At 41.3% G+C, this 20,469-nt stretch overlaps 2 protein-coding genes and 1 non-coding gene across 3 annotated transcripts; all 3 read right to left on the bottom strand.

Annotated features, from left to right (window-relative positions):
- Positions 1-7,279: 7,279 nt before the first annotated feature.
- alpl (alkaline phosphatase, biomineralization associated) lies at positions 7,280-16,083 on the bottom strand. Its single transcript, XM_068742994.1, has 12 exons — positions 16,029-16,083; positions 14,571-14,705; positions 13,596-13,715; positions 11,962-12,077; positions 11,129-11,303; positions 9,483-9,658; positions 8,904-9,044; positions 8,607-8,676; positions 8,378-8,512; positions 8,083-8,274; positions 7,869-7,988; positions 7,280-7,578 (listed from the first exon to the last, which is right to left on the bottom strand). Exons 2-12 carry the CDS (start codon positions 14,641-14,643, stop codon positions 7,313-7,315), a joined length of 1,584 nt encoding a protein of 527 aa, XP_068599095.1. The 5' UTR covers positions 14,644-14,705; positions 16,029-16,083; the 3' UTR covers positions 7,280-7,312.
- A 457-nt stretch (positions 16,084-16,540) lies between these two features.
- Positions 16,541-16,612, bottom strand: trnap-agg (transfer RNA proline (anticodon AGG)). The gene has a single exon. It is a non-coding gene; the product is annotated as a tRNA-Pro (tRNA).
- A 602-nt stretch (positions 16,613-17,214) lies between these two features.
- Positions 17,215-19,133, bottom strand: LOC137898892 (guanylate cyclase activator 2B-like). The gene is made up of 3 exons (XM_068742946.1): positions 19,055-19,133; positions 18,368-18,554; positions 17,215-17,407 (listed from the first exon to the last, which is right to left on the bottom strand). The coding sequence occupies exons 1-3, from the start codon at positions 19,124-19,126 to the stop codon at positions 17,343-17,345; spliced, it is 324 nt and encodes a 107-aa protein (XP_068599047.1). The 5' UTR covers positions 19,127-19,133; the 3' UTR covers positions 17,215-17,342.
- Positions 19,134-20,469: the final 1,336 nt, after the last annotated feature.

Genomic DNA, 20,469 nt, shown 5'->3' with positions numbered 1-20,469 from the left:
TGCTGCATAGGACACAGTATAGCCGGGGGAGGGGTCCAGAAAACATACCCTCCTCCCACTACCTGCTTGTAGTGGCTGCTAGTGGCAACCGTTACCTGATAGGAATGACAGTTGAATCTTTTCAAGTTTAACCCCTCATGTTCAGGCTCCCTGAACACAAGTATAAAACCAGCAAGAATCTTGAAACAACACTTTGTACATGCAAAGATAGGTCTGCATCAATCATCATTTACAGAAGACAATTTAAAGACATATTTGAAAAAAAAATAAATACAAATTATATATACAGTATATAAAAAACAACTAATGAAAAAAAAAGGGGGAAAAAAGGCAAGCTCCATGGTTAAATCCTGAAATTAGATTAAGAAAAAAATATACAAGAGCAGAGAGCTTTAATTTTTTATTGATTTTTAATTCTATTTATTTTCGGATTTATTTCCACATATATTATACATTTTGGAATATTGTTTTTTTCATATTAACTGTTTTTCCCCATATATATTTATTTTTAATGGTGGCAGTTTTGGTCCTCCATAGTACTGTGATGACAATGACAATAAAAGCTGCATCATTCCTGTATCCAAATACATTAAATGTGGCATTTTCTATCATTCAAGAATTGGTTGCACATGTTTTAAGACATTCGCCAACAAGATCAGAATGTTTTCTGATGTCGTTTGTCCACATCAGTCATATATACGGTAAGTCAAGACCAGTGAACAGATATAGCTGAATCATCAGTTGATTAATAGTCTTAGTAGTAAATAATATCTAATGAATTAGAACAAAATGTTCATATAACAAAGGTCTCAAAGCTGAAAGACGAGGCCTGATTGCAGCTTGTTTCCATTCTGATCCTGTAGGGCAGCAGCTGTCTGCCAGCTTCATAGACACAGATCAAACAACACTATCTGCTCCACCTCATGTCGTAAATTACACCAATGAATTCAAACGCAATCATATTTTAGAAGAGTAGTCTCCGTCTCTCTCCCTCTGCTTAAGACACAAGCCCTGTGCTTTATTTTATTTCCCACTTGCTTCATGTAAAAATTCATGAAAGAAAGGTTCCCACAAAAAGAGAATAGCAACAGATTCCTGTTATATCATGTTCTTTATGAGAAAAGATGCCGATAAACTATTCATCTGTGTTTTCAAATGCTATTAAAGTCAGTACAGTACCCAGCCAGCCAAGTCACATTAGGGCTTACAAAGGGGCTGTTGGGACAAAAGATGGAGGCTAATGTGATGACAGAAGCAGAGACAATCCCTCCTTGTCTGTCTCTCTCTCTGCAGGGACAGGGACGGGGGGGGGCATTAGTTCTACTGAGGACGCTTTCAAATAGATACAAACTACCCGTGACCTATAGCTGAGAGCAAAAATGCGCCGAGTATTGATATTTGACACAGGGACACACTCACACTGCATTTTTAAACTGAAGTTTACCAAACATATTCCTGTGCTCTGCATTATCGAAAGGCAGAGACCACAGTGTTGTCACACACACACACACACACACGCACGCACACACACACACACACACACACACACACACACACACACACACACACGTTGATGTTGAACACTTTCCTGGCATTGGGGGTTTGTGCAGATGGGTCTGTTGCCACAGCTTGATCCTCCCCTTCCCTTAACCAAATCCCTGTTTGGTGATAGAATAGCCTTCCCTTTCCTGTTAATGACACCTGGTGACAAACAGACGTTCTCAGGAAATGTGTCTGTGCCTGATTCAGAGAAGCAAGACTTCACCTCTTCAGGAAGTCTTTAACAAGCCACAACTTGCCACACTGCTAGAAGTGCTAGAAAATGCGGCCTACCCAATACTTCCTGTTGACTCCAGGAGTCGTGCTAAGTGGAATCAAAGAGATGATCGTAAACACAAAACGACGCTCAAATTATGACCCCGTTGTGTCCCATTAAATGTTCCTGAAAACATGTCGGCGTACGAGTGGTCAGAATCCCACGATTCTTGGGAACTATGTGAAGGCACATCCTCTTGAGCGCGGCTATAAAACCACAACCATGCGTCAGTGATTCGTCACGGATCCTGTGAACCATTATTTGTAGCGCTGGAGCATTCCTCCAAGAATAACTGACGCACGTTTGTTTTTGGTATTCAGTCCTCTGTTTGTCTGACAGTGATTGGTGTCACATAGTTTATCTGCAAGGAGAAACACGAGGACAGGATGAGAGGAAAAGTAGAAAAGAGAGAAAAATTGATTATATGAGAGGATAGGATCTAAAAAAACAGAGCTTCCCGCTTCCGCCATTGGAGCGTTCAGCCTTTTTGTGAATCTCACTGGAGTTGGAAACACATTCCATAGACAACACTATGCCAAACGTAAACACAGCACTACCTCTCGCACTACTGTTGAGCAATTCTATAACGTCACATGCATGAAAACCAGTTGAGCACATTGTAAATATAGCATGCATCCTCCTTGAGGTCTTAAACCAAGCACCATGTAGAGAATGTGCTTGTGTAAAGAGTGCAAGTTCATGAACCGCATGAACAGCAAACAGACAGAGATGATGACTCAGCACAGACATTCATAAAAGCAGATACAAGCCCCTCCAGCTCAAACACTTTATTTGTTTAGTCCTTCATGTTTCTGCCTGAAGGCCACAGATAAGACAAGATGGTCCCTTGTTGAAGCTCCTGACCTCACTTCCCCTTCCACAGCACACAGTCGTTTCCTTTGCAGAAAACTCCCCGATAAAGTAGTGTTAACAAAGAATAAAATACAACTACTTTCCCAGGCAATCGGCTTCCCCCTACGCCAGAGTAGGGTTGATAAACTAAACCAGGGAATGTCTGCTCGTCTTTGTTCTATTTTTAGTCATTCAAATAAATACAAAATCTTGCACTTCTTACATGCAGGAAAAATCACTTTCAAGCTGCCGCTCTTTGGTCCGCTTTAAACGGACCAGAGTTCGTTTCCTCGGATGGTCCGCTTCGTTTGGGCAGGTGTGAAAGCTCATACGAACTCTGGCACGGCCCAAAACAAGCGAACTCTGGAAACGTGGGTCTCGGGTTTGCTTGCAAGGGAACCCTGGTTCGGTTCATATGCGGTGTGAAAGCTCACCGGACCAAAGGTACATAGTAACGCTATACGCGGTGCATCTCGAGTAGAAGATGCGCCCCTTTCAGCCACGTGATGCTGCTCAGAAGGTTCGGTGCGCTTTAGAAAACACATCGTGAAAGTAGAAAAGTGATAAATGCAACAACGTCGTGACTTTCAGCTCCCAAAGCGAACCGAATCCACTTGGTCAGGTGTGAAAACAACTTAAGTCATTCATGTTTCACACGTTTTACTCCGACATACCATCAAATGTCAACCGCCAGGTCTTGAGTTACTCTCCGACTACAACCTTTAGGTTTCATGTTCTAAACAGGTGGCGGATGGAGGCTTGCCTAGAAGGAGTTCTTAGCCAAGGCCCAGACAGAGAACAGGAGCTTACCTGTTCCTGCTGTTGTCAAGGTGCCCTGCGGCAAACTCATGATCGGCATCGAGGTAAATGAGTAACGTTAGAGTAAACCAAGCGGTTGCATTGTTAATCAATCACTCAGGAGCTGTTTTTGCACATTAACTAATCAACAATTTACACTGATGCAAGATATCTACCAATATTTAATTAACATTTGGCTTGAATTTTACAGCGTAGGATTTTAAATGACACACAATAAAGACCAACCAGCCTTGATGTAACAGAATATAGTAAATGTCTGCCTGCAAGAACAACAGAGTTGATGTCTCGCACAGATCAGAAACATTTGGCAATAAAGCTGAAGATGTTTTCTCTTAAAATGAATGAAAAGATGCTCCCGCAATATGCGTGATGACAAATCACTTACATTTTGCCAACTGGTAACAAATAATCTGACATTAATCTTCTCAAATACTTCATGTTCGTAGATACTGTCTGTCCGCAGATGTTTTAACTGGTGACATCATTCATGTCGTCTCCCCCCCTAAGATTAATGCGCTCTCAACAAACCGAGTTGACATTTAGACACAGAGTCTGATCTCGAGATCGGAAATCGGGCCCGATCACGAGCTTGCAGACTCGATCGGAATCAGACGTTCCCTCCCGATCAGAACTCTGGATATATATGGATCGCTATTTTCATGACTTTTTATCAGATCTGGAGTTACGCAGTGGCACAGAGCGAGCCCTCTACCCCGACAGAAACGGCAGTGCGTGCGGCGTGGCATCACTTCCTGTGACACTATTGGTTGGAGTGACGTCAAGCGGGACAAAACACGGAAGCAGCTTGAAGCTAGTCTGAGTACGTCTGCGGTGTGTGGAAGTATTTTGAAGTCGATGACAAAAACCTCGTGATTTTATTTTAAATATTCGTGTTTAATATTTCCTGTTGCTCTAGTCCAAGTCCAAAGTGAAACAAGTGTTTTATTTATGACTTGAATGTTCAAGCTACGCCACAGAAGGTTAGGTTAGGTTAGGTATTTATTTATTTCAGACAATGACAAAAGCAAACAAAACAAAACAAACCGTGCCACATTTAAACAATAAGTAAGAAGTAATATGTCAATTCAGCCTGAAAGGGAGTGGGAAGAAGAAAACTTATTTAATCCCACCCCTATTCATCATAATGTATAAACATAACAAGTTCCTCTATTTCAAGCTCCAAATCATATCAACAACAACTATATGCACTGTATGATTTTGAAAAATACAACAAAACATCGGATGAAATTAATTACGGCAAATTACAAAATTATATATATATATATATATATATATAATATATATATATATATTCATTATGGTGTTACCACAGGTAACAGATGACTGTTTAAACAGTCATGCCAACATTAATAATACACAAATACCAACAATGGTAATAAACATATACCAACAATGGTAATGGAAACAATAAGTACTGATACAAGTAACAGATTTACCTTCAAGACCCTCTATTTGAATATTGTGAGTAAACCAGATGTCTATATACTAGCTTAAATTGATGAATACTTAGTCCGAGCGACTCATCCGGGATTCACAGAGCCGTAGTTACATCGGTAACTTTCTGGGTTGTTGTTTTTATGCCGCCGCTACTTTACGACAAGCAAAACAAGCAAAACAAACACAGAACAGACACTAATGCAGCAACTTCTGTTTCGGGTGCTTTAATACGCAGACACTGAAAAGTGAGTCGTCGCCTGAACGAGAGATGGAACCACATTTTACCATTTACCAAGAGTTACACAAAAACAACAACTCAGTCATAACCTGGAATTACTGACTCGGAAATACAATGCAGCACAAATAAGGTCCCGGAAGTCCTCAGAAAAACATTACCGCGAACTTCCTGTCGCAAACACGCCAGCGAAGGCAAAACGTGTCGCTAATGAATTCCCCGCAGTTCAGCGACGGGCACAAAGACGCGGGACACGTTCTTACCCTGTCGAGACGTGATGCCGTCACCGCGCTTTCTGGCCGGGGCAGCGCGCGAGCCTCGACCGAGACCAACACAAAGACGAAGCCTTACAGTCAAGATGGTTCACCCCCCAGCTGAAACGTGCTCTGCCCACAACAACCCGGAAGTCGCTGTTCTTAAACTGTAAGGTTCAAGAGCAGCGTTCTGTTCTGGTGTTATAGATAAATACATATCCGTAACTTTACGGGCGGTGTCGGGAACGTCGCCTGTTTCCATAAAATGGCCATACTCGTTTTGTGGAAGTGTCTTATAATTGACATTAACTGACCTCTCTGACTTGATGCTGAAAGCCACCTGCAGGTTTTGGAACAGGCTGCCTACAGACATCTCTTTCATTCACTCTGACCTGGTTATAGCAACCAGATAATGAAGCTGCATTCTACTGTCCTCCAACAGCCAGGCTGTCTGTATTGAAGACCTGTCAAACCATTGGAAATGTGTGGAGCGTTACGAAGCACCAAATATAAGTCACACCCACTTTTCCGTCACGTCAGTTCCAGCCACATACGTCATCTATAAGTGTGCCAAGTTACAAGTTGTTAAGACATTTGTTTGTGTGCATATTTATGCTTATTGTCAACTTCAGACGCTCACTGAAGCGGCCGCGTTCGCCCTCCTGTGGCCGTTTCTGGAATAACACCAGAAATGTCCCAAACATTTGAAATCGAAATATCGCGTGACCGTACGTTGTAGAGACTTGAGAAGTTGGTCTACCCAACATAATTCGGCTATGCTGAACACGCTGGTCCAAACCCCGCCTCTGTACGTCCTTCCGTTCCTGAGATATGACAAAATTAAATTTCAAATGTTTGGATCACTTTTGGTGTTATTCCAGAAACGACCACAAGGGGGCGCACGGGGCCGCTTCAGTGAGCGTCTGAAGTTGACAATAACCATAAATATGCTCTTGCATGGTAATAAATCTTAATTGTAAATACATTTTAGTTAACTGCACTTTTACAGACCTTCAGCTGTACCAGACACAAAGGGGAAATTATTTGTGTTTGAAACCAAATTAAAATATCACTAAAACCTTTCTAGTTTTGATGTAAAAAAAAAAACCATTTTCATTCTTAGTTTTATGACTAGTTTATTGTATTGAGAGGTTTTACAACTTTTGTTATTTGATATGATGATGGTGCGTGGCCTTTCACGGTCTCCACAAATGAAGACAAATACAGTCGCTTTTCTTTTGTCAGTAACACATTCAGTTCCATCTGGTTCCAGCATAAAATGTTATGAAAATGTGCCCCTCTCATAACAGCATAATTTCAGGAGAGATGTTTTACCATGTGCACGTTCTCCCCGTGTCTGCGTCGGTTCTCTCCAGGTTCCCCGCCTTCCTCCCACCACAAAAAACATGCAAATGAGGTGAGTGGATTGCACTAAATTGCCCATAGGTGTCAATGTGTGTGTGAATGATTGTCTGCCTTTGCGATGAACCGGCGGCTCGTCCAGGGTGTAGCCCACCTCTCGTCCGTTGGCTTCTGGGATAGGCTCCAGCTTGACCCGCGACCCGGTAACAGACAAAAGCTGTCATGGAGATGAATGTGAGGTCGATTACTGCATCTTTATCACTGCACATATTCAACATTTGTTCATCAGTCTAACCATTGAAACCAGAGGGTGTTACACTTAGCAGAGCCCTAAATCCATTAATAGTAACTAATAAAATAAAATAAAAACCCAGCATATCTGACTTTATGATCCTTATTTCAGTGAATCAGTAGCGCTTTATTTTCTCAAATTCAATTATTATTATAAAAATTAGATAATAAAAAAAAGAAAATAACCGTAAATTGTGATCTTAAAATATGACGATTGGGGGAAGGTCAGCACAGAACTCTGCTGACTGTGAGCAGGAGTGCGATGCTGGATATGATGGGTTGCAGAGTTGGAGTTCCACTGTTTGATAAACAGTGTTCTTTGTTCTTGCCGATGCAGCCTGCATATGCCATTACATGGGGAATGTAGTTCTGCTCATGGACCCCATGTAGAAGGTGCGCCAGGGGGCCTTTAGCAAACACAGCCACATCCTCTCCTCCATGAGTCTCACTGGTCAGAGGCACTGCTGCCTGGGCTTGGTAGTTGTTCTCCTCTGAAAGGCAAGCACACAGTGAAAGGATGTCAAATGTGTAACATTGGGACAAATGTTTATTGCTGCTGAGCTATGCAAAGAGCAGCACTATGATATGTCAAGATATGTCTTCAATTAGTGTGAAAAGTGCAAAGGATATCGTTGAGACACAACGATAAAATAGTTTGTCTTGCTGCTTCTTTACCTGCTTTGTTCTTTCTGTGTATGGATTTTTATTTTATTTTATTTTATTTAAAGAAAACCTAACTGGTATCTTCACTTTAAGTATACCCCAGCACAATTGTACTTACGGTAGTCAATAGTAGAAACATTCTCCCTCACGCCATTAGCCATTTTGTAACCAGGTCCATTCCCATAAAGGATGGAGGTGAAGGGTTTGTGATCAACATCACTTAGCATCGGGGCCAGACCTGTGGACAGAGACAGAACATGAAACCACATTATCTCGGTAGAATAATATAACTACGATAAAACAGATCGTACAAGATCCACACCATCACATACCGAATATTGTGTTTCCCCTAATGGTGTATCCTCCAAAGGTGAACACATGAGAATGATCAGCGGTAACAATAGTCAGCGTATCGTGTCTGCTGGTCAACAGATCTGCTCGGCCGACGGCTCGGTCCATCTCCACAGCATCATGCAGAGCCTGCTTGGCCTTGCCGTCATGGTGTCCATGATCAATACGTCCTCCTGCGAGTCAAAAAGATCAAATCGGTTGACAAAGCAAGATGAATTCTACATTTAACAGTCTCTAATCCTGTGATTTTGTGTTAAGTTAAGGCAATAAACTCACCTTCTACAAGCAGGTAGAATCCATTGGGGTTTTTCCTCAGGATCTTAATAGCCACATCCACCATCTCTGTCAGTGAAGGATCAGTCTCAGCGTTCCTGTCCAATTCATATTCCAAATCCCCAGGTTCGAATAGACCTGGAATAACAGAAGACTAAGTTCAGGAACAAACATAATCCATTAGCTTTACTGTCTAATGAAATGACAATTTCACAAAACTGCTGAGACTCACCCAGTAAGTAATTCACATTGTTTGGGTTCAGTGATAAGAGATTCCTCTTGTTCCATACATAATGGCCTTTCTGTGTGTTTACAGAAAAGAAAGAACAAATGTGCACTACAACGTGACTCATTTCACCACAGTTGATTTAAACTCCGGAAGAGATTGACTACACTTATATAGCGCATTTTACAACTTTGCGGCGCATTAAGGCGCTTTACAATTAGGCCTCACATTCACCCATTCATTCAACCCACACTACCAACTGTGCCACGGCCATCCACATAGAGATGAAGCAAAGACATTTACTTTATCCTTCATTCTGTCAATCCATTCCTGCACCAGGTTCCTTCCATCTTTTCTTGTGCCGCTGTGCTTTGAAATGTCAGGGTATTCCACGTCTGATGTGTTTTTTGGGAACATGTACTTCCTCCCTCCACCCATGATGACCTGCAAAACCAAAAACAGACTATACAATTAGATTGACTGTTATTTCACTACCAAATGATCAAGTGTATGAAACGGCACCAAATGTTAATATGCTCCCCTTCTGCAGTATTGCTACAGCTATCAGGTTTCCATATGTACCGTAGCTATAATGATGACTTGTGGAGACCTCATGTTCACAGAACGTACATTTAGAAACTGCAGTTTGCCTCGGCATACAGGATTTATCTGACCTTGATTGGCTAATCAGTATTGCGACAGAAGTGTGTTAAAACTCTATGTTCCCACACAGAATATCACGATGAGCTTGTAAATGTGGAGAAAGCATAACTAACAAAGATTTGTGTACTGTATCTTCATTTCAAAGCAAATGATCTAAAATTCAAGCTCTCCACTCTTTCATTCATGAGCTGAGATTCAAACTCAGTACGTTTGACTCACATCAATGTTGGGAATGTTTTCAAACAGCTGTCTGGCAATATCCTTGCATCCAGCCTCCAGAGCTTCGGCTGGCATTTCATTGTCAGAGTACCAGTCTCGGTCCACCGAGTGGGCATACGCAGCACTGGGAGTCGCATGGTTGACACGGGTCGTTGTCACGATGCCCACGGACTTACCTGCAATGGACACGTTCACATTCAGGCAGCTGACTACATTTTAAATTCCCACGATGTTGTCTGAGGGAAAGTTAACCCATCTGGGCTGCTGTAGAGGCATTATGATATATCGGTAATTTTCTGTCACTAATTTTCAATTAGTGCTGTCAAGCGATTAAACAATTTGTGTGATTAATTAATTAAGATCTGTAATTAATTAATCTAATTAATCTAATTTTTTTTATCTCACCTAAAAAATTGCAGAGAAAGGCCCTCAACTTGAGATTTTCATTTAAATTCATTACATTATTGTGGCAGATCAAAAGATGAATATATAACAAACAGTAGCTTTATAAATTAAATTATTGTTTGATTTGAATCAGAAAACGTTATTAATCCCAGGGGGAAATTCAATTCTAATAGATGCAGTGCTATTTAAATTCTGCCTCCAGGTCATCGCTATCCACTTGACGAGTACATTTGTCAGCTTGTCGGTTGCAGACTTGCTCATAGCGGGGCGTCGCCTCCAGTTTAGTTTAGTAAAGAGATTTGCCCGTGACTGTCGATCCTGATTCCTCTCCGCTGCTCACCGCTCCTCACCTTGTCCCTCCCACCTACAATGGGAGCCTATCAGCTTGTGCTAAACAAGCCCGAATGCAATGACAGCCAATCAGTGTCCACTTCAGGGTGTCACTGACTATTCCATCCCTGACAACTCGGGCACAAAAAGCCCAACGCATAAAAGGATTTTATAAAAAGGAAATACAGAAGCAGTAAAGTTAGAGATTAAAAATTAGATTAAATTAACGCGATTAAAAAACATAACGCGCTAAATAAGACTGTAATTAATTCATCGCAATTAACACGATAATTTGACACCCCTACTGGGAGTAGTAACAAAGAGGAAGCTTCGTGTTCGCTTTGGTTGAAAAGAATGCAGAGGAAGGAATTCAATACACAGCTGATACAGCAGTCAATTGTAACTTAAAAGTAAATATTAAATTAAATTAACTTTCTTTAGCGCCAGATCATAACAGAAAGTTTCCCCTCTCTTCACCCGAGTGTCCAAGACATGCGGCCGCAAGTCTGGCGACACGACTACAAAATCGATCATCGAACTGCGGTCGAGGGTGTCCTGGTGCCAAGTGCACATATGGACACCCTTACGCTCAAACATGGTGTTCGTTATAGACAATCTGTGACGAGTAGGTCTCATCTAAAATATTCACACGTCTGGGTCAGTTCATGTCAATTATGAGACACTTCCACAAAGCTGGGGAAAACCAGGGCATAACATTAACAGGAATAGTTCGGTCATTGCCTCAAGCAACACAATTTGTCCTGATTTTTCCACTTTCCATCAAAGCAGCAGTGATTTTAAGTACAATTAGTTTTCCTAATACATGAAACGAGAAAATGTTAAAGCAAACATCTGAAAAAAAATGCAATTCAGCGTTAGAGGTTAGAGGGGTAAAACAGGCGAGGCTCTACCTGCATCCTTGGCCCATTTGAGGATGGAGGTGACCTCATTGCCTTGCGTGGTATTACACTGGGATCTTACCGCTGACGCGCTCACTCCCACCGTGCCCTCATTGGCCTTCACCCCACAAAGGTATGCTGTGGCAGTTCCAGCACTGTCAGGCACCTGAGCATTGGTGTTGTATGTCTGCAAAGATAGAAGTGGTCAAAACATTTAATTTGCATGATGTGGGCAACCAGTAGTGTTTCTTCCTCCTGCGCACTAAATCAAGTAAAACGTCTTCTTCAGTGTCAGAATTGAAAAGCCCCAAAATCAGTTTGTCCCAAGATCTCAGTCTCTCTTTTGAAGCTCTGATGTCACTTCCAGTTCTTGAAGTGGTTTTGTGCTATATGAACTATATGGCAGCAAAAATGACAATTTACAGTGTTTTCCTTAATCTTCTTTTGCACCTAAACAGTATTTTCAATTTGGAGGCTTTAGAAAAAGAAAATTTTCAGCAGCACATAATTGAAACATTTGCATTTCCAGTTTTTTTATTATACTTGAAGGGCCTTAATTTTGCTCTGAGATGCTGAAGCTCCAGCATCTCGTATCAGTGAACATTGAATATTTAAATCTTTAGTTTGCTTGTCTTTATGAAACATAATGTCATGTATTTGTGAGAAGGAGTCTCTATATTGTTGGTTGTTTTATTCTGCCCCATAATGTTTATTGTGTTTGGAAAATCAAAAACATATTGAATGAACAGTCCTCGTCAAATTTGTCAGCATGACATAACGCACTGATTAAACACATTCAACAAATGGTCTTGCACTGTATAGTATAGTATAGTAATAAGTCAAACCTTGGATAAAGACACAAATGGGAACTTATCCATCTCCAGCAGCGTCTCCTCTCCACTCTGTCCATTCAGCTGTCCCTTCAGTATCCGAGCAGCCGTCACAGTGGGCACGCCCATCCCTAGACACCAAACAGAGCACACTCACCATTTCCAATGCACAAAGTACATCCACCCTAAAATTACTTTCAACAGTCAGAGAGAGAGGGCACAAAGCAAACATTAACAGTTCTCATTCTCGGCAGAGCAGTTTGTCTCACAAGAGAAGTCTCTGTTTTCTTTGGTATTTTATAACCAGTTGGTAAAATATATTTCTTGGACACAAAATACTTGAATAACAGGTACCCGGGGAATATAAGATGGTCAACAAAATGCTCTTGTGAAGGCAAACCTGTCACTAAGAACATAATATATGACGTAACTTCTTTTCTCATATTGCTTCACCTCCCTTGTGTTGTACGCAAACTGTGAGGAATAACATATGTACCATTTGCCTAATGTGTGTGTGTGTGTGTGTGTGTGTGTGTGAGTGTGTGTGTGGCTGGTTCTTAAACTTCACAATTTGTTCCCTCAGAGGCTCAGATGTAACTTACATTTGAGTCTTTCACGCAATCCTGACATGTGGCAGAAACATTTTGCATCCTCTGTTGTTCCATCTTTGCACTTCTGGTTGTTGGATCCTGCCTGTCACTCCCTATCTACATTAACATTATGATGTATGCAGCAGCGTGCAAGAATGTCGTGTTGTGTCTATAGTCCAAACAGAGCGGGCACAGATGAGAGCGCCAGCACAAACAGAAGCCCAGCGATCTGGCAGCAGCACGGTTGGTGGATGGTTCTATATATATATAATATATTCATTACCCTCGCCGAAGGGGAGGCGAGGGTAATGCAATTGGGTCCGTTTGTTTGTCTGTCTGTCTGTCTGTCTGTTTGTCTGTCCGCGCGCAGAACTCAAAAACTGGTAACCCAATCAACTTGAATTTATACACAAGCAAAGGTCCTGTCAGTGGCTCGGCCCCCCCCCCCGAAAATGGAGTTGATCCGGATCTGGATCCAGATTCTAGAATTTTTTAAAGGATTCTTTAACATTGCGAGATAGGGCACTTTTTGACATTTTTCTTAATTTTTTCAAAACGCATGGCGGTATGGATCTGAAAGAAATCACACATAAGTACTCCTTAAAAGTCTATGACCATGACTAATTTCGGCCGGATCCGGATCACATTCCGGATCTGAGAGCTAATTTTCGTTCTAAAATCGACATTCTTCAGGAGTCCATCCTGACCTCAATTTTGGAGCTAGAGACTTCAAATTTGGTGTGCACACTCATAGTTCATTCTAGTTTCATATATGTTACAGTTGTAGTTGTATCTTTTCCCGTTCCGGAGCAGCAAGCTAGAGCAGGTTTGGCCCCTCTGATCTGGAAGCCCTGTTTACTGTCTCACAAGATCGAATAGTCTATTGGAGGCGAGGGTCTGCAATCTCTGATTGTCTTTTTCTAGTTTTCTACTGGATTGCAGGGTCCTCTCCTCTCTGCATCATTTACTTGACTGGAATTCATATACCTGCGCAGCAAGTTAACGTCTACTGGAACGTGGCTTCACTCAACACGGGAGAAAACGTTAATACTTTCTTACCATCTCCAAGGAAGAGGATGAGATTACTAGCTTTGTTTTGATTGAGAGTTTGCAGCATCAACGCATTCTTCAGGGTCCGCTGGGCAAACGCGTTCCAGAACTTTGGATCCTTTTCCTGCTCTGTGCGCGGGCGGAAAAACATTTGGGTAAATATTGTTGGAGATTTCTGCAGATAAATTATAATTAACTGGGAGAGTGCAAACCTCTTCCAGGATCATCAAAAGGTTATACATTGTTCTTGGTATCTTTAAACACCAAACGTGAAAAGTAAAACTGAATCGGAGTTTTTTTAACAGATTTATGATTTGAATCAGCAAATAGTTTTTTTCAATTTTAAAATTGAATATTTTTTCCTGATCTCATTCTGGATCCAATCAGATTAAATATAAACATCCTTAGTTTTTTGGATCCAGATCAATCTCAAAACTTAATGGGATCTTATTTCTACCAAGACCCATCTTCAGATAAAAAAAATAAGATCCATCCAGTCAATTTTTCCATCAGACAGACAAAGAAAAAACGCTGTCAAAAACTGAACCTCCTTGAAGAAGATAAAATGTTTTGTTTCTCTTTTTTAGATTAACAGCAATATATTTGGTTAGGTCTTAATTAAAAAATGAAAACAAGTATTAACTTCAAATGTCCTGACTCAGCATTTTTATAACGACATTGGTAGAATTTAAAGGCAAAATACCAACACCAATAATCTCTATTGAACTATTGACTAGCTGCACATCTTATTATGTGAAGGTCAGTGTCACCGTTTCAAACAATAACATCCTGCTATTTTCTTGGCGCCACCAAATATCTACAGAAACAGTAATTTAAAAGCTGTCAGTTAAACTTCCTTTAAGATTCCAAAGTCCAAACACTTTCCCACAATCCTTTGTAAGCGCTGGCATCTCCTGCCAGAATTTACAGATAACTGCTCAGTGCCGGTTTTGGAGGCAGCTCGTTAAAAACACGGTATCTTACCGGGGAATTGTGGTTTCCCCGTACAGGACAAGAGCAGACGGGAGCAGACGAGGAGCAGGGCAGTCGCCTTCATGTTGTCCTTTCTGTGGCGGCTTTCTTAGGCACTAATAACGCGCCACGAGGAGATGACAAAGACTGGGCAGGAGAAAAAGAAGAAGGCATGAGTTCAATATGTACTGGCTTTGTGATGACTTCAACTAGTACGCTTGGTTCAGGCACACATACGTCCTGTTTTTGTGAACACTACTGCTCAAAACAAGCTGTTTAACACACTGACCTTCGGAGATGGCAATAATTAAGCAGCCGGCACAGAAAGGTCTGGTGTAATACTTGTTTAATAGTTATTGCAAGTGCATAATATAAACCTTATTGGTAAGATTATATTCCTCTTTTTAAATTTAATTACCCCCCTGGTCCGAGAAAAAAATTGCCCGGCAAGAAGAAACCGGTCTGTGGGAGGAAAAAGGTTGGGGACCGCTGATCTAGAGGAATCCAGGAGACCATCTATCTATTTGACGGGAGGATTGAAAAACAATGTCAGGAGAACAAATTGACTGATAAAAAAAAAAAAAAAAAATGGAATGAGGAAATAATGCATCTGTAAAATCTGGCAAAGAGGAAACTTCGGGGGCTGCGAGGACTCCAGACTCCAATCAGCAAGCTGAAGGAAATGGGGGGGTCTAAAAAGCAGCTAAAAGCAGGACAAGTTGGGCAGGAAGCCTTCCTGTGAATGCAAGTGCTCACAGTTGGGGCCCTTCTGGGTCCCGGCCAGTCAGGCTTTCAATCATTATTTACCCCCCCCCCCCCCTTCTCCTCCCTTTCCTCTACTCATAGTCAAGGTCATTTTAATGGGACTGAGCTCCATAGCATTGAGAGGTTTAAAGACCAGAATAAAGCCGATTAACAACAAAAGACATAAAACACAGATGCACATTTTTGAAAACTTCGTTTTCCTTTCAGATAAAACTCTCGTCTAACTTCTTCTACGCACACAGAAGAACTCTGGTGCACGTTTTCCTCCTGATGCAATATTCTTAGCTGTTAAAAACAACACATATTTTTTTTATCATCACTACATTCAGAACTAATTCTAAAGCCCAACTTTGGGCTTTGGAGCTAGAATTTAATCATGAATTCTAAAACTCCTCCATTCCTGCAGCACACGTGGAATCCAGATACATTACAAAAGATAAAAGATTTCTGCGACTTTCTGAACCTTGACGTGCTTAGAACTTCAAGGTGACAAAAGCTTGACTCCTTATAAATGAATGCGTTGAATTCCATCACGGAGCGGATCGACTAAAAACTCGCTCTTAAAGCTCAGAGCGCATTTCAGGATAAACTCCAGAAAAACGAGCTGAACCGAACCGAAGCAGGATCAAACAGAAGCGCTGCTGCCACAAATGTAGAAACTCACACCGATCAAACGTTCCGTCGTTGCACCGTTGTTTTACTCACCGGAACAGAAATCTACATTCTCGTCCGCCTGCAGTCGGATTCGGTCTCGATCGCCTTTTGTGCGGCTGCTCGGTCTCTGAGAATAACGGGGCTGACTCCCCATGAGGGAGCCCCCCTCCCCCTCCTGAAAATAACGGAGCCGTGCCGCTGCTACGGAAGTAACTGGACCAAGCGCTCCCCCTGCCGGACGAGCGACGTATTGCTTCAAGAACAGTTCAAATATGACGACTGTTATCGACGTTGTAGTTCTTCATCAGTTTGCAGAGGTCTTCATTTAAGACAGTTTATAATAAATAAACTACATAAATCAAATTACCAGGGGAATTAAGTACTTGCTGGGGTTTTGCGCTCTCCGAGTGCTTTTCTAGTTTTTTGTTGTTGTTGTTGTTTTTCTTGTTATTTTAAAGAATAAAATGTGACTTGTAAGATGAAAGATTAAATCCATATTCTTACAGTCCTTGTTATTTTAAAGAAATACTTTCATTTTAACAATTTGTCTAACAAAAAACCTTGGGCTCGTCCGGGATTTGAACCCGGGACCTCTCGCACCCTAAGCGAGAATCATACCCCTAGACCAACGAGCCGGACACACGGGCCCGTTAATATCTGTATTAAGGAATACGATAATAATGTATGAAATACGTCGGAAAAACATTTTCACCAAAGTCTCAGACATGTTTGTCCGAAAGTGGCGTTATTTGAAAATGGACTCGTTTTGGTCATGCCGAGTACATCGATCACCACCAGAGGTCGCCATGCACTACCCAGAATATGACCTAACTGCCACTCGACTTCTTGCTTCTATTTTTACATTTTGCACGGTGAATATATTTATCCAGTTATTCCAGTAAGTAACACTATTATGTTTATTATATCTGAAACGGATGAGGCCAAATTATCCACATAAAAATAATATGATGTAATTCCAAACATGGAACATCATCCATTTTTAATGGAAAAAATAGTAAGCCCCCCTTTCCTGAATTTACATACATTGGAATGATTGGACTCAGGACTCGCTTCTTGTCCCCTTGAAGGGGGCGTTGTATTAGCTTTGAACGAGCACACTCCCTATTTCTGCTTGCATGTAAGACAAATTGTGTATGCGTAATATTGCAATTCCTGAAAATACAATTCTTTCAAGGATGCTGAGAATACAAATGTTTATTAATGGAGATACAACAGATTCAATAAATTAAATGGTAATTTTAAAGCACTTGAAAGCATCCATGTTGGAGTTTTACATGACGTACATAGAAATCTGGAGGCACACGGGAAGCCAGAGGATTTTATTTGATGTGGCAGATGGCAGCATCAGTTCAGACATCCGAAGCAGGAGGGGTTGGCGCATATTTCACAGGCATCGAAAGTGATATACGCTGGAAAGCACAAGAAAAGCAAAAAAAACATGAACATTTATCTGACTATTAATGTTCCCCAGACAGCGTTCCACAGGTCTATCGTTGTAGAACATTCATCATTCAACAGGAACAGTGAGTTCTAAGAAAGCTATTCATTTTGCAGCGTTGCTCACAGTCTCTGGGTTTATCTCTTTAAAATGATAGAGCAGCATGGTCTAAAACAAATAAATAGCTGATGTCTTGTCTATTTGCTTTATTGGTAGAATTTAGATTAGAATATTGAACTGACGCCCATGTTAAGCAGGGATTGTTGTACAAATAAAATGATGATTCAGCCCATTGATTAGGACGTTTTGGACATGTTTGTAGATATTGGTGACTTCATTAACAAAAGGCAGAGACAGAAAAAAAAACGCTTCCTAAAATAACCTAAACCTAAACCAAACTAAGCTGAGATGAGTTAACCAGTTACAGCAGTTGATACCGTGCCTATGTTAAAGGAAATAAGGAAATAAGGTTTCAATAAGTTTAGTGATATACCTGAACTTTCGCTCTCTATTAATCAAACTCATCAGTGGACTGGGTTAAATTTTCCTTCATGGCAATGAACACAGCTGCATCCTGTGTTGGTGTATTAATGTTAAGAAAAAGGTGTAATATTTCCTAACAAATAAATCATTTACTTTAGAGTAACGCATGTTGATTGGGCTTTTCTTCAGATCTGTTCATAACAACCAAAATTTAAACGACTTTACTTCCATCACACTATATTCAACTGTAAAGTTTTTATATAACTTTTGTTACGCAGCATTATTTTCTTATTGTGATTAGGCAGATGCTCAATAAGGTTATTGTCCATTCAATGTCCTCTGTGATGTAAAGAGGGGAGAAACACATGAGCAGGAGACCCGACTACAACACGTTGTAATATAATGCCGTTATTATTATTTGCACCTTTCGGCTACATTAACTTCTTACCTAGTTCGGAGAAAACAAGGCCAGCTCTGTTCTCTTGACACACCTGCTGGAATACCTGCGGCAGCAGAGGGTTGGCACAAGTGGCCACGACGCTTGTCCGAGAGAGGTGGGGGCTCACGTCCTCGTTTAAATCCATCAGCGCCTTCAGCTGCTTCACCGCCTGCAAGGGGAAGTGTCTGTCTCCAATCTGGAGGAGAATAAAAGGAGGAACTTTAAGGTACCAGGAAACAAATGTTCTTCTTTCATTGGGAGAGAAAGTCTGTGCAAGTTTCGCTGTGGGAAAGACAGGAAGCCCAAAGGCTGGAATCCAATCTCAGAGAAAATACGTGAATTGTACGTTGTTGCCTCTTCTTAGAATCTCAAGCTGTTCTTTCTTTCCCTATTTCGCATGCTATCACTTCTCTCTCTTCCACTCTGTCTGCCTGCAGTCTCTGTATGAATGACTCTTCTCTGTGCTCGTCTGGCCTGTCCTTCTTCCCAGTCTCCAACGTTGAGAGGTCATGTGTCTTTTTATTATTATTATTATTATTATTATTATTATTATTATTATTTTATCGAGTTTAATCCAGCACATTTTTCCTTCATGGTGAATTCCTTGGTTGTAAACTACAATTATTGCAACCCCCCCCCCCGACAAACAAAAAACAAAAACAGAAACAGTCTTGACAAAAAGTGAGTGAAACTTACCATAACTTCGACACCGGCGGTTGTGCTGCATGCAACGAGCACCACAACGAGGAAAACACCGAGCACTCTCATTTTCAGATGTGTTCCGGTTCAGAGGAGAGTTTCTTCTGTGTCTGCTCTGGGTCTCCTCTGCCTCTTATAAGATGCCTGAACAGATGAGTGAGTGATTTATTAACGAAGCCGGGGGGGGGGGCTCAATATCTCCAGTCTCCCGGAGCGCCTGGGATCCTCCGGGTGGGACGCTGACTGGTTAGAGATTACCAGTGGCTACCACACTGTTGGTAAATTAGATCCGCTTTTTAAGTTTATAACAGCTATCCAGTAAATGTGTTTATAACCACTATCTCTGTTGTTTCCTCCGTCAGCATGATATTTTATTATTGACTTTAGCTTTCCCTCTAACGCATCCGAAGCCTCAGCACCTAATAAATGTCCTTCCTTGTCTTTGTCCCACAGATATTCATCACCGAGCTGTCTGATAAGGAAGTGGCCATATACTCAAACAGTTGGTCCATGTCGGTCATTCACTTTGAAATGACGACGCTTTCCATATGCAAATGCACATTTTATTTCAAGGCTTTTTTTTCCCATCCACTCAACCTGCTGAATCATTTCGGTAGGCCAATAAAAATATCTTCCCCATTTCAAAATTCACAGCCTTAAATCTTGTTAGACAAGAGATGAGGGTCAAATGAGACATCATTGTGAGTCACAGTCTGGAGTTCCTCTATCAGCAATCAAGTGGCAGGTACTCTCAGAATACACTCAAATGTACAGACATATAGTGGTTAATTAAAATAATAAAAAAATAAACACGTTTTGTTCAGAGAATACTTTTCTTTTCTTACTGTGATTTATTTTATTTTAATTCATATTGTATTGCTTGAGTACGGAGGTCCAGGAGGATGTTGAAACAGATCCTCTAATCTTGCCACTGATCCACCTTGTGGGCCACGGGTCTATCCCAATACAGGCAAGAGGTGGGGTACACCCCGGATGAGACGCCAGCTCATCGTGGGACTACACAAAAGACACGCAAGCAACCATGCATGCTCACACTCACACCTGTGTTTTTGGAGGTGGGAGGAAATTGGAGAACCCGGAGAGAACCCATGTGGAGACAGGTAGAAGTGTCAGGGTTTGGTGTTGGTAGTTTAATTTCGATCATTTGTGTTCCTTATGCTTCTGTACATTCATTCTGTTTTCCTCTCGCGGCAGTGGGCGTGGCAGAGGACGGATTTGCAGAGTGGGGCAGACCAATGTTCCCATCATCAGACTTTAAATTACTGTTCACCTGTTCTATCAGTTACAGGATTATGCGGTTGTCTCTCGTGTCTCCCCAGCGCTGCATGTTTTGCTTTGTGTCTGTGTATTCCGATTGTTTTGTTTTTAGTGTTTCCAGCCCATTTACCTTG

Source organism: Brachionichthys hirsutus, chromosome 8 (assembly GCF_040956055.1).
Source record: "Brachionichthys hirsutus isolate HB-005 chromosome 8, CSIRO-AGI_Bhir_v1, whole genome shotgun sequence".
Lineage (NCBI taxonomy): Eukaryota > Metazoa > Chordata > Actinopteri > Lophiiformes > Brachionichthyidae > Brachionichthys > Brachionichthys hirsutus.
Note: the sequence above shows the minus strand (reverse complement) of the source record. Positions and strands in the feature narration are given on the sequence as shown.

What these genes read in the sequence shown, in the direction of transcription:
- alpl (XM_068742994.1), bottom strand. Translation starts at nt 14,643, where the DNA reads ATGAAGGCGACTGCCCTGCTCCTCGTCTGCTCCCGTCTGCTCTTGTCC. An exon ending in CATCCTCTTCCTTGGAGATG is followed by an intron (nt 12,078 to 13,595) that starts GTAAGAAAGTAT and finishes TTTGGTGTCTAG; the next exon opens with GGATGGGCGTGCCCACTGTG. An exon ending in ATTCTACCTGCTTGTAGAAG is followed by an intron (nt 8,275 to 8,377) that starts GTGAGTTTATTG and finishes TTTGACTCGCAG; the next exon opens with GAGGACGTATTGATCATGGA.
- LOC137898892 (XM_068742946.1), bottom strand. Translation starts at nt 19,126, where the DNA reads ATGAGAGTGCTCGGTGTTTTCCTCGTTGTGGTGCTCGTTGCATGCAGC. An exon ending in CCGCCGGTGTCGAAGTTATG is followed by an intron (nt 18,555 to 19,054) that starts GTAAGTTTCACT and finishes ATTCTCCTCCAG; the next exon opens with ATTGGAGACAGACACTTCCC. An exon ending in CCTTGTTTTCTCCGAACTAG is followed by an intron (nt 17,408 to 18,367) that starts GTAAGAAGTTAA and finishes TGTGCTTTCCAG; the next exon opens with CGTATATCACTTTCGATGCC.